This window comes from Rhinoraja longicauda, chromosome 27 (assembly GCF_053455715.1).
Source record: "Rhinoraja longicauda isolate Sanriku21f chromosome 27, sRhiLon1.1, whole genome shotgun sequence".
In the NCBI taxonomy this organism is placed as follows: domain Eukaryota; kingdom Metazoa; phylum Chordata; class Chondrichthyes; order Rajiformes; family Arhynchobatidae; genus Rhinoraja; species Rhinoraja longicauda.
Genome location: NC_135979.1, coordinates 18,955,101 through 18,968,438, shown reverse-complemented (window position 1 = coordinate 18,968,438; position 13,338 = coordinate 18,955,101). Strand labels below are relative to the sequence as shown.

The following is a 13,338-nucleotide window of genomic DNA, read 5'->3' as shown; positions in this document are numbered from 1 at the left end:
TTTCTGGATGCAAACTGTGACTGGAATGGTTGTTGCCTCAAACACCGCCACCACTGTAACACTCCTCTTCAACCTGTACCTCTATCTCTAATACAACAGGATCACTGTATAGGTAATATTTTCAACATCTTAATTTCTGAAAGGAAATATATGTAGATAAACTTAATAACCTTGAGCTATATTCTTTAAAATTTCAGTTATATGGTTACCATGCATATTGTAAGCTTTTTGGGACATTAAACAATGTACACTGTGATGTGCTTTATTTCATAAGGATGTAATACTATTGATGTTGTACACATATTTTTTATTATAATACAATTTTGAATGAATTCTGGTTCCATTGGGAATGTTTTTATTTTGCCTTTTATTCAGTGCTTTATAGAAATACTGGAAGAGCATAAATATATTGGAAGAGTTATCAAGGAGGGGAGAGAGAGAGAGAGAGAGAGAGAGAGAGAGAGAGAGAGAGAGAGAGAGAGAGAGAGAGAGAGAGAGAGAGAGAGAGAGAGAGAGAGAGAGAGAGAGAGAGAGAGAGAGAGAGAGAGAGAGAGAGAGAGAGAGAGAGAGAGAGAGAGAGAGAGAGAGAGAGAGAGAGAGAGAGAGAGAGAGAGAGAGAGAGAGAGAGAGAGAGAGAGAGAGAGAGAGAGAGAGGAAAAAAAAAAAAAAAAAAGCGGGGCCATCATTTCAACGCCCCTTGCAAACCCACTGGGTCCTGATTTCCCACACTGACATTAAACACATCGGGTTTTGTTTCCCATGTTCTTTTTAAACTTGCCTTGTTCACGGAAACAAATAATGTACCACCGCATGACATCTAAAATGAGTGATATATAAGGTGGGTGTTGTACGAAGAGAATTGACATCCGATTGTCCAGAAAGTCTGTGGATCTGGCACTACCAAAGTCCTGAAGGTGCGAGTTTATCAGAGCTTTGCTGTATTTATAACATCATTTGGAGGAAGAGCCTTGTTCCCACTAAAAGTCCGTGGCTCGGTCTATAGCTTTTCCCTCTTCTGAAGAAGGGACTCAACCCAAAAGGTCACTTATCCATGTTCTCCAGAGATGCTGCCTGATACGCTGAGTTACTCGGGCGCTTTGTGCCCTTTCCTCTCTTTAAGTTGGAATATGCGTACAACAATCTAAACAAGAATCAAAGAGCACATTGACAACAAAACTGTAATAAAACAATTGTAAGCCCAGTGTGGACCATAAAATATTTAGATGAGCACTTGAATTGTCAAGACAAATAGGGGTTTAACACAACTAAGTACTTGATGGTTGACCAGGTGGCCAAAGGGTTATTTCTTACATGTCTGACTATAATGATTCTCTTTAAATAAAAGGAGCCCTAAATTGATAATTGTGAAGCATTTTTGGTAAATGTATCAGGAGCTGAACATTAAAATAAATGACAAATAAATGGAGGGAAAATGACAAGATATTCTATCACAAAAGTGGTAGCGCAGTGGTAGAGTTGCTGCCTTACAGAGTTTGTACCTTCTCCCCGTGACCTGCGTGAGTTTTCTCCAAGATCGGTTTCCTCCGCACTCCAAAGACGTACAGGTTTGTAGGTTAATTGGGTTGGTAAATATAAAAAATGTCCCTAATGGGTGTAGGATAGTGCTAATGTGCGGGGATCGCTGGTGGACATGGACCCTGTGGGTTGAAGGGCCTGTTTCCGTGCTGTATCTCTAAACTAAACTAGACTAAAGCTCAACATTGTTGAGAAAAAAGATTTATCTTTCAGGTCGATGGCCTTTCATGAGAAAGCTTTTGATGGCTATTCTTCTGGAATGCACCAGTTAAAGCCGTGGTAGAAGCAGATAAATTGGCAAGTAGACATATTCTTGAAGAGATCTCATTTTATGTCATGAGGGAGCATCTGGGGTGTGTAACTAAATGACTGATATTTTTTAAAGTTCGGTATTCCCTGCTGTATGTAGGGTTCTGTGATCCTGCCATTGATCAATATTTTCTTAAACGAAAATAAAATGAATATGATTAAAACATTGTCGTTCACAAGATTGATTCAAATAAGCAGTGGGTGCCCTGAGGTATCCAAATTGGCTGTAATTTTGATTGTGTTTACCTAGGTTTAAATTTTACAAGGGACATTTTCAATATCACTACAATTAGACCAGGTACAATGTTTTGAAATGTGCAGTGAAATGAACATAGCACACAAAAGAAAGAAACATATTGACAAATTGCCTGCAAATAACATGGTCCCAACTCTTCCTAATATTTAGAGAAAATAGCCAATATCAAATAAAAATATCAAATAAAATTTCAGCCCAACATATTTTTATCAATAGAAATAATATATTGTACACTTTTCAAAAGATTACGTTAAATTGTTTTTATCTTATCATAATAAACTGAAAACATTATACGTGCAAAATCTACTGCATTGTTTTGTTTAGAATGTAAATTGTTAGTGTTCTTGATTGCACACATACTGGATCTTAACAAAATAGAGGACTGTAGCAAAAGGAACAGCAGTCATAAGTAGATGTATAATGTATGTAAATACAAGTTCATAAGTTCTTGGAGCATAATTAGGCCACTTGGCCCAGCTGTACTATATTTCCCTCTCAACACCATTCTCCTGTATTCCCCTCATAACCCGATATGAATTAAATATCTATCAATAATAATATCTATTGACTTGGCCTCCACATCCTTCTGTGGAAATGAATTCCACAAATTCACCACCCTCTGACTAAAGAAATTCCTCCTCATCCCCTTTATAAAGGTACGTCCTTTGGACTATGGCCTCTGGTTCTGGACTCTGCCGCTAGTGGAAACATCCTCTCCACATCTGCTCTATCTAGGCCAATATAACAACTGTCCATGGGCCTGCACCCATATAATGTAAGAGTGAATTGGGGAAGACTGGCCAAGGGCGGCACGGTAGCCCAGCGGTAGAGTTGCTGCTTTACAGCGAATGCAGCGCCGGAGACTCAGGTTCGATCCTGACTACGGGTGCTGCACTGTAAGGAGTTTGTACGTTCTCCCCGTGACCTGCATGGGTTTTCTCCGAGATCTTCGGTTTCCTCCCACACTCCAAAGACGTACAGGTATGTAGGTTAATTGGCTGGGTAAATGTAAAAATTGTCCCTAGTGGGTATAGGATAGTGTTAATGTGCGGGGATCGCTGGGCGGCACGGACTTGGTGGGCCGAAAAGGCCTGTTTCCGGCTGTATATGATATGATATGATATAAGACATCAGCAACATCAGCTGACCAGGGGCAATGACGTCCGTGACCTGGATTGACAGCTCGGTGTCCAATGAGCGGCCGGCCCCTGTGATTGGAGCAACGGCTGGCCAACGGGGGAGGCGCATGGGCGGGACATCGGCGCCTGGCCGCGGCGAGGGAGAGAGAGAAGGAAGGAGAGAGCAGGTGAGAGAAAAGAGAAGGTGAGAGAGAAGGAGGGAGAAGAGGGAGGAGGAGAGAGAGAGAGAGAAAAGAAAAGGACGTGAGAGAAGGAGTGAGGAGGAGAGAGAGGAGTGAGGGAGGCGAGAGAGAAGGAGGAGAGAAGGTTAGAGAAGGAGAGGAGAGGGAAGGGAGAGGGGTGAGAGGAGAAGGAGGAGAAGACAGGTGGTGGCGTGAGGGGAGTGTGAGAGGGAGGGGATGTGAGAGAAGGGGAGAGGATATAGAGAGAGAGAGAGAGAGAGAGACATTTTGAGCGAGTGTGTGAGGAGAGGGTGAGTGAGGGGAGAGAGTGAGGGGAGAGAGTGAGGGGAGAGAGTGAGGGGAGAGAGTGAGGGGAGAGAGTGAGGGGAGAGAGTGAGGGGAGAGAGTGAGGGGAGAGAGTGAGGGGAGAGAGTGAGGGGGAGAGAGTGAGAGAGGGAGGGTGTGTGTGAGAGGAGAACGTGATGAGAGAGTGAGTGAGTGGGTGAGGGGAGGAGGGGAGGGTGAGTGGGTGATGAGAGGGTGAGTGAGTGAGGGAGGGAGTGAGTGGGTGAGGGAGGGGAGAGAGTGAGTGAGTGGGTACCGGGGGGAGAGGCCTACAGGCTGAGGCTTCAGGGGCTGACGGTGGCGGCTGCTCCCTCCCTCCCTGCCTCCCTCGCTGCTGCTGCTGCTGAGGTGAAGAAGGCGGGAGGAGCCGGTGTGTGCGGGGCGGGGGCGGGAGCGGGAGCGGGAGCGGGGCGGACTAGGCCTCGGGTCGACCTCTGTCTGTAGAGGGAGGTCGGGGCCGGGCGGGGGGTTACCTCCCCTGCTCTGGACGCCGGCACCATCGCCTCCCACTCTAGTCCCAGCTGGGCAGGAATGATCGAGTCGTGCTGAGGACACATACACTCTGCCATTTTGTCACAATCACTGGTTGTTCCTCTGGAGAGTTGGCTAATCCAGAGATGTGTCATAGTCACCCATTCCTTCTCTCCCGAGATGCTGCCTGACCTGCTGAGTCACTCCAGCACTTTGTGAATAAATGTCATAGTCAGGCTTGTTTAGGTACCTAGTGGCAAAGTGACCAATGCAACTTCCAACCCACCCTACTTGGATGCAACAAAAACAATGTCGGATCTAGGACTTCTTAGATCTTTTATTTCAAACTCATCCCTTCAATGTTGACTGTGTGCAGAAAGGAACTGCAGATGCCAGTTTAAACTGAAGACAGACACAAAAAGCTGGAGTAACTCAGCGGGACAGGCAGCATCTCTGGAGAGAAGGAATGGGTGATGTTTCGGGTCAAGACCCTTCCTCAGAGACCCGAAATGTCTCCCATTCCTTCTCTCCAGAGATGCTGTCGGTCCCACTGGGTCACTCCAGCATTTTGGGCAAATCTTCAATGTTGAGTCAGCTTATGCTTTGTTTAAAACAATATTTTGTTTGACAGAATAATTCATTAAAAATACATTTGATAGTGGCAGTCCTGTATACCTTGAGAAGCTCTCTTTAATCTCTGGAATAATTTGTTAAGTAGCTACTATACATTTAAACTAATTTTTGGTCTTTTTCTGCAGGGTCTTAATGCTATTAATCCAAAACACTTACAAGTCCCATTCAGGTTACTCCCCAGAAAACGTTGCAACCCGAGCAGTTTGAAAGTTGAGATATGGCCACCTGGCAATATAAAATATGAAATAAAAACTCAGGCCAACCAAGGGCAATGTGTAGTTAAAGCCGGGCATTTAACTCAACCATTGAGATATCTCTAAGATGCAATGATATTGACAATAGACAATAGGTGCAGGAGTAGGCCATTCGGTCCTTCGAGCCAGCACCACCATTCAATGTGATCATGGCTGATGATTCTCAATCAGTACCCCGTTCCTGCCTTCTCCCCATACCCCCTGACTCCGCTATCCTTAAGAGCTCGATCTAGCTCTCTCTTGAATGCATTCAGAGACGGCCCCCACTGCCTTCTGAGGCAGTGAATGATCTGAGCTCCCTTGGGGCAGAAGATGCCTATGACCTCACAGCAGCCATTATATATCTAATCAACGGTTGTGCTTATGTACAGGCTGTACATAAATTTGGCGTTCATTACCTGAGCTGACCTGTATTTACCTCTGTTCTGAACTGAAGTATTTTGTTCCTGGTTACTTGCCGATGAATCCATAATGTGCCTTCCCATTGCCCTGCCCTGCCCAACATCATGCAGGATTGAGCACAGATTCAGCACTATCTCTGATTTGAGAAACAAGGAAAATTTGGCAATGTTCCAAAAATGGTACCTTTAGGAATTTTAAATTCAAAGCTAGAAGGAAATTAATTCATTCCAGTTTAAGTGGCAATATTTTTTTTAGCTATTGTCATTTTCAAAAGTCTTGGTGGCTTTTGATTATAGGACGTTGCAATATAGTTTATTGATGGGATTAAACTAGTATTCTCACATTGTAACAAGATTATTGAAAATAAACCTAAAATATTCTCTCTCTGCAGAAATCATGTGGCCTGTTTTGTGGACTGCCTTTCGTCTGTATGCTCCCTACATAACCTTTCCTTTGGCTTTTGTGGTTGGGGCGGTGGGCTACAATGTAGAGTGGTTTATTCGTGGGAACCAACAGCCACCAGTTGAAGAGAAAAGCATTTTTGAGTTGCGTGAAGAAAGGAGGCTTGATGAGATTGCTAATAAAGATTGCACCGAGGTTCTAAGCTTGAAAGATAGACTGGAGTTCGCACCAAGGGCTGTGCTAAATCGGAATTGGCCAGACACAACCAGCCGTAGCTAGCCCATGACAATTGATGCAATGGTACAGCAACTTGCCTCTGAAGTACATACACCGTCTGGATATCACTCGTTGAGCAATGTCATTGAGTTTGAACACCTGCCTTCTTGAGTTGCAGTTCATGGTGAAAATTCCAGACTTTCATTCATTCTCCAGAAGCTGAGAACCAAGAATCTCCTGCTGTTGTGCGTTCAACTGAATCACTTTCTTGAACACATGACCACTGCCCCTTACTCTTGGCTTAGAATTGAAATTCCTTGAATGGTTCATTTTTTTCCTAGGTATTTGAAATGTCAGAATTCATGGTTGCTTGTGAATCTAATTAAAATGCATTGTTCATGAATGAGATTAGAGTTCTGTTGGCATGAAACCCTGACTGAAAGAACACGTAACCGAATAAGTCCTATCAACTTTGAAAAGTTTTGACAAAAACGTAACATTTTTGCTTGGGACTTTTGTTTAGAAACAATGTCTTTAGCATAAATTATTTCTCCACCAACATTTAAAAAAAATGCTTGCAATTCCCATCTAAGGTCATTGAGCTATACAGCATGGAGATTGGTCTTTTAGCCCAACTTCGACATGCTAACCAAATTGGCAAACTGGGGTAATCCCATTCGTTTGCATTTGTCCATTTCTCTCTAAACCATTCTTACCATATATCTATGCAATTATCTGTTGGAATTCTTAATTGTATCCACCTCTATAACTATAGACTGAGAGTTCACTCTTATCTATGCCCTTCATGATTATATATACTTCAATAAGGTCACTCCTCAGCTTCCCACACCCCAAAAGAAAGTTCCAGCCTCCTTATAACTTGGTAAGCCTGGTAACACCTGGTGAATCTCTCCTGCATGCTTTCCAACTTAATGACATCCTTCCTATAGCTGGGCATCCAGATCTGCAAACAGAAGTCCATGTTGGTGGTCTCATCACTGACTTGTACAATTGTATCATGGTAATCCAACTTTTGTACTCAATACCCTTCCCAAAGGTGGCATGCGTGCCAGACGTCTTCTTCCCCTGTCGACCTGAATTGCTACTTCAGGGAAGCAAGCACTACTAAATTTTTGTGTTCCACAACATACCAATGCTCTACTATTTATGGTGTAAGTCCAACCCTGGTTAACATACCAAAATGCAACACCTCACATTTAGCTGGGTTAAATTCCATTTGCCATTTCTTGGCCCCCAACTGATCTAGATTCTGTTGTAAACTTAAGATATTCTTTGTCACTGTTTAATACGCCACCAATTTCGGTGTCATGTCGTATAGCTTCGAGTTGCACTTTGGAACCAGTGAAATGCTTTTGATGGGCAATACTAGCTGGGGTGTAGGGAACACTGATGTCAATTTTGTGCAGCAAAGTCTCACAGACCAGGGACACATGCAGAACACTTGTTTGCTTTGCTAACCTGACCTACCACACACCCTCCTGTGCCCCATCTGTGCTTTCTTCACACTTTAGAGATACAGCGCGGAAACAAGCCCTTTGGCCTTCTAAGTTTGCGCCGACCACCAATCCCCGCACATTACCACTATCCTACACACTCAAGGGACAATCTACAATTTTACTAAGCTGTTTAAACCTACAAACCTGTACATCTTTGTAGTGTGGGAGAAAACCAGAGCCCCCGTGGAAAACCCACGCAGGTCACGGGGAGCATGTACAAACTCCTTACAGACAGCATCCATAGTCAGGATTGCACCCGGGTCTCTGGCGCTGTGAGGCAGCTACTCGACCGTTGTGCTACCCATATTTTATGTTTGTGTTTTACGCTTGAACTCCACCCAAAAGGAAAACCCCTAGTTGAGTCTTAATTCTAGTACAGTCATTTATAAATCCTCATTTATAAATCCCATGCCTTGTGGTGGATTTGTTCATTTATTTCAGAGAGTGAATGACATTAAATGGGGTCAATAAAGGGAAAGAAGGTGGGAAACAATGGAAACTTTTACAACATGGAACAAAGTAATTGTATATTTGATTTTCCAAAATGAATAGGTGGCCAATTTGGGAAGCAAAATGTTATAAAATGCTGGAAATACTCGAAGCATTCATGGCGAAAGAAACTGCATTTCAGATCCAAGACCATTCTGCAGAAACACAGCTAGGTCTTTGCTTTTAATATTAGGCATTCTAACACATGGTTTAAAATGACTCTATTGGCATATTGATACCAAAGATTTGTGTGTACATCAAATTCATTATAGATGTGTTCAGAAAATTGAAATGAAACTGGGTGTCAGCAGCTGGTTATATATAACAGCTTATCATTTTATTCAATGGAACATTGCAAACCAGGACACTTAAAAATCTTTGAAGGGAAACTCAAATATTACATAGAATTAAAACTTATTTCAGTGCATTGTTGGAAAAGACAGGATCAGTTATATTGAGTGAATCATTCAGGTTACATTCTGAATGAGTCCTGTTTTTAAAGTTATTTAAACCTTTCAGTTTTGCTGTGCGATTCGCGGTCCTAAGTGCTATTTTGTGATTAACACAGCAGTTTCTGAAATGGTATTGTTGTATTTGTTACAACATAGATGTGTACATAGGACTGCATGATTCATGCAATAAATGCCTTTTGTTGTGATTGTCGTCATAATATTATTGAGAGGCTCCTGGTTGGGATGAAGCCTCATAAAGTCATACAGCATGGAAACAGGCCTTCCAGCCCAACTTGCCCACACCAGCCAATATGTCCCATCTATACTAGCCCCATCTGCCTGCATTTGGCCCATATACCCTCTAAACCATGTACTGTCCATGTACCTATCTAAATGTTTCTTAAACGCTCTGATAGTACCTGCCTCAACTACCTCCACCGGTAGCTTGTTCCATACACCCACCACCTTTTGTGTGAAAAAGGTAACCCCTCAGGTTCCTATTAAACCTTTACCCCTTCACCTTAAACCTATGTCCTCTGGTTCTCGATTCCCCTACTCTGGACAAGGGGCTGTGCAACTACTCGATCTATTCCCCTCATGAAATATACTGTTGATTCCATTTGCATGCAGAATAATGTAAGGCTGTAATTGAATTATTTGGCAGAAAAATTATATTTAATTTGAATTATGTGTTAATATATCAGTTACCTTTGTGTAATATTAATACATACTCTGAAGAGCAGACTGATATCTAGAGAATGTAGAAATGCATGCAAATTGCAGAATATAATGGAGTTGTATCTTAAATTCCTTACACCTTTTTAAATGCGCATAAAATTAAATAATGGACCATTGGTGGAGAGTGCTTGTTATATACATAATTATAGACTCAAAGTACTTTCACTAGAGAATCTAGTGTGTACATGGTAATTTTCTGAAGGGTATCATATCTTGTTGAAGCTGGTTAGTTTAGAGGTTTGATTAAGATGACTTCCAAAATACGGATAACGATTGTGTTCAAATCACAACTTTAATTTGACTGCAGTTTTTCCAATTACATGGATTGTGATATAAACCCCAGACAATTAGCCTTCAGTACTTTTCAGAGTGCGGTCAAATTGCTGCAATTATTGTTATGACCAGCTAAACTTGTGATAATCTGAATTCCTACCACATTATTGAAGGTCTGCAGTGAAAATAATGCGGAGTAAATACCGCTGATGAAAGTCACCGTTTGCCTGTTTTACAAATGGGCACAGTAGAGCTACGATGGTGACACAGCAGCTAAATGTTCATGCAATTAATCTGGAAAATGCTTATCCTACCACTTGTATTGCCTTGGACTTGATTCATCTAATTGTGTTTTAATCTAATGATTTTTTTTGCACTGTCTATTTCTTTTCACTGTTGTAGAATTTATGTGTAATTTACGCATAATGTATGTTTATGCATGTTGTCTGAGTCCTTTTGCCTGTGATGCTGCAGCAAGCAAGATTTTCATTGTACCTGTGCCTCACCACAATTGTGCAAATGGCAATAAACTTGACTAGAGACCTGGACAACGAGAGCTAAGTTCAAATATCACCACGGCAGTTTAGTTTAGTTAAGAGATACAGCGTGGAAACAGGCCCTTCAGCCCACCGATCCACGACGACCATTGATCCCTGTACACTAGTCCATCTAATTGACCATCCAGCTTCAAACCTGGCACTGGATTGTGACATTGCAATGTCACTCCCAGCACAGTCAATCTTGCAAAGTCCTTATAAAACAACTGGGGACTGATAGCTAAATTGGAAGAGCTGTCCCACAGACTAAGCAAGCCCCCTAGTTGTACTTACAGAATTATGCCTTGCAGGCTGCAAGAATACCTCTGTCCTCAATGATGGCAGGGTGCAGAAAGTGAGTGCTGAAGAAAAAGCTGAAGCATTCACAACCAAGGCTGTGTTGACGTCAGATCCTGACAACCCCCAAACTGGGCATCGGTGAGTAATTTATTGAGAGGCATCACTTGATATTTCTGTCAATGTGGAGTGCTGAGGATAAATCCGTCTTTCCTTCTATGATGCCCGCAAACAAGAAGCACATTTCCAGTCAATTTGATTTGCTCCAAATTATACCATGATATGGCTGATGGCTTGAGGAAAAGGCTACAGGACCAGAAACTATTCCAGTGTAATATGGAAGATCTCTGCTGCAGAATTAGCTCTATTTCAAGGTAAGCTGTTCCAGGACAGTCATAACTCTGGCATCTACCTGATAATGTGGAAAATTGCCCAAATATGGCACTGCAAATCCAATTCAGTTAATTGCCACCCAATCATTCGACCCCTCTCATTCATCAGCAAGTGATGGAAGCCTACATCGACAGCAAAATCAAGTGATGCCTCAATAAATTACTCACCAATGCCCAGTTTGGGGCTTGCCAGGATGATCTAACTTCATCACAGCCTTGGTATAGACCCAAGAAACTGAATTCAATAAGTAAGGCGAAAGTGAGTGATTCCCCTTGACATCAAGGTAGTATTTGACTATCAAAGTAAAACTTAAGTAAATGGGCAAAGAAAACACTCCCATCGCTGGAGCCACATTTATACAAAGGAAATTGGTTGTTCAAGGTCAATCATCTTAACAGTTGCTTCTTTGAGAAAGTTAAAAGGAGGAATCTTCACTGCTGATGGAAAAATATAGTTGTAGAATAATACTGTGGTAACAGGCCCTTCAGCCCAACTTGCCTATGCTGACCAACATGCCCTATCTTCACTAGATCTATGTCTGCATTTGGCCCTATATCCCTCTCAACCTATTTTATCCATGGTATAATTTTTTTAAACATTGTGATAGTACAATGAGGATTAAAATTTTAAAGTGCTATCAGGGGCATGTTATGAAGTGCTGACATTTAAATGTTTTAGAATTGTTGAAGGGACTTGTGTGTTTGACCTGAACCTTGAATCTGGTTTTAGGTGGAGCACAGTCGCTCTAGTTATGGCTGGGATTGGGACAGCACATAAAGAAACTCTCATATAACAGTGGCGAGTCTCTCAAAAGAGTCGGTTTACTTCGGCCTAGTCACATTATGTACTGGAGAGCATTTTCAAGTGAGATCCCAAACATATTCTACTGTTCCAAAAATCTTCCAGTACTTTATAGAAATCCCATAATAATAGTTACAAATGGATTCTAGTTTCACAATAAATCATCAAGACCCCTTTCTTCTTAATTGGGGATTATGATAATCAGTTACTGATTTATACAGTCCTTACCTGGCATTAGACCTTTCATCCTTTTTGTACACGACTCCACATTTGACCATTTGTGTGCACAGAAAGATTTGTTGCCCTCTTTACATAACTTGCTTTTTTTTGTGTACAGTCCTACATCCTAACTCCTATACAGAGCCATATATGTTTAATTAACTGCAGTGCAGTCAAAATGTCTTTCCACTCTAATTACTGCACTGGTCTCTTCCAAATTTCCCCATTTTCCTGCAATATGTGGAGATACCACTTTTCCCTGCTGGCATTTGGCCACATCCAATACCACCCATGTAAAATCTCATCTGGAACCAATTGCTGCTGTCTACCTCACCTACCTACTGAAAATTCCCAAACCTACATTCCCCTCTATCTTGCTCTTTCTGGTCTTTCACCTCCTCGCTTTTCTTATTCTCTTTATTATCTTCATTCAAATTCATTAATTCTTTCTTTAATTTATTATGCCTATTATGCCTATGATAATGGTCCTTATCATTCTCTGCTTCTTGCATTTATTTAGTGTGTTTCATGTTTTCCTCTGTTACAGCCTGCTGCCATTCAATATTTTACAATTACAATTTCAAAGATACAACATGGAAACAGGCCCTTCGGCCCACCAAGTCCATGCTGACAATCGATCGATCACCCGCTCACACTAGGTCTATGTTATCCTACTTTCTCATCCACTCCCTACACGGTTGGGGCAATTTACAGAGGCCAACTAACCTACAAAACTGCACGTGTTTGGGATGTGGGAGGAAACTGGAACGCTCAGAGGAAACTCATACATTCACAGGAGAACATGCAAACTCCACACAGACAGCACCGAAGGTCAGGATCAAACCCAGGTCTCTGGCACCTTAAGGCAGCGGCTTAACCAGCTTAGCCACTATGCCGCCCCTAAAGTTATTCTATCACTGCAAACATTACCACTGTGCAATATTGTTCACCTTTGATCATGAACCTCTCTGGCCACTGCCTGACGAATCCAATCAAACTATTCATTTGGTCACTAAACATGTCATTTTTTTTTTCATCACAGCACCTTTGTTCTTTTCAGCACCTCTGATTCAAAATGAAGTTTTTCTTTCACATAGTCATTACAGTGGCCATCCATTGATGAGGCAATATACCACACTTATCTCAATAACTAGGGTTTTAAGAATTAACGTGAATACCACATTAAATAATACTAACCCACTAAATAATATACATGTATTTAGATATAGTAGATACTCCTTTATATTTATTGTATTATTATTATTATTGCAACATGTCGAGATACAGTGAAAAACGTTGAAAGAGTATCCAAATCATACCGCAATGTATACAACAAAAACCTATATGAAAGCAATGGTCCTCATGACTGGCTTGATTGTACTCATGTCCTACAGATACCTTGGATCCCCATTTGATGCCAACACTTTACTTGTCAGTAGCCATTGTCAGTATGTCATGTGCCTACCAATATGCCTTCAGGTTTCTCCCCTGCACAAGTT

General features: G+C 41.8%; 1 protein-coding gene across 3 annotated transcripts; it reads left to right on the top strand.

Moving 5' to 3' along the window:
- The first annotated feature begins 3,338 nt into the window (after positions 1-3,338).
- On the top strand, positions 3,339-10,122 carry smim12 (small integral membrane protein 12). 3 transcript variants are annotated; one of them, XM_078423170.1, is made up of 2 exons: positions 3,339-3,407; positions 5,898-10,121. In XM_078423170.1, the coding sequence occupies exon 2, from the start codon at positions 5,903-5,905 to the stop codon at positions 6,185-6,187; it is 285 nt and encodes a 94-aa protein (XP_078279296.1). In that variant the 5' UTR covers positions 3,339-3,407; positions 5,898-5,902; the 3' UTR covers positions 6,188-10,121. The 3 variants fall into 3 exon arrangements, with proteins under 3 accessions (XP_078279296.1, XP_078279297.1, XP_078279298.1); XM_078423171.1 differs by having other exon boundaries at positions 3,354-3,424; positions 5,898-10,122; XM_078423172.1 differs by lacking the exon at positions 3,339-3,407 and adding an exon at positions 3,994-4,094 and having other exon boundaries at positions 5,898-10,122.
- Positions 10,123-13,338: the final 3,216 nt, after the last annotated feature.

Bases quoted from the DNA above. Each gene is read 5' to 3' on its own strand.
- smim12 (XM_078423171.1), top strand. From the start codon at position 5,903: ATGTGGCCTGTTTTGTGGACTGCCTTTCGTCTGTATGCTCCCTACATA.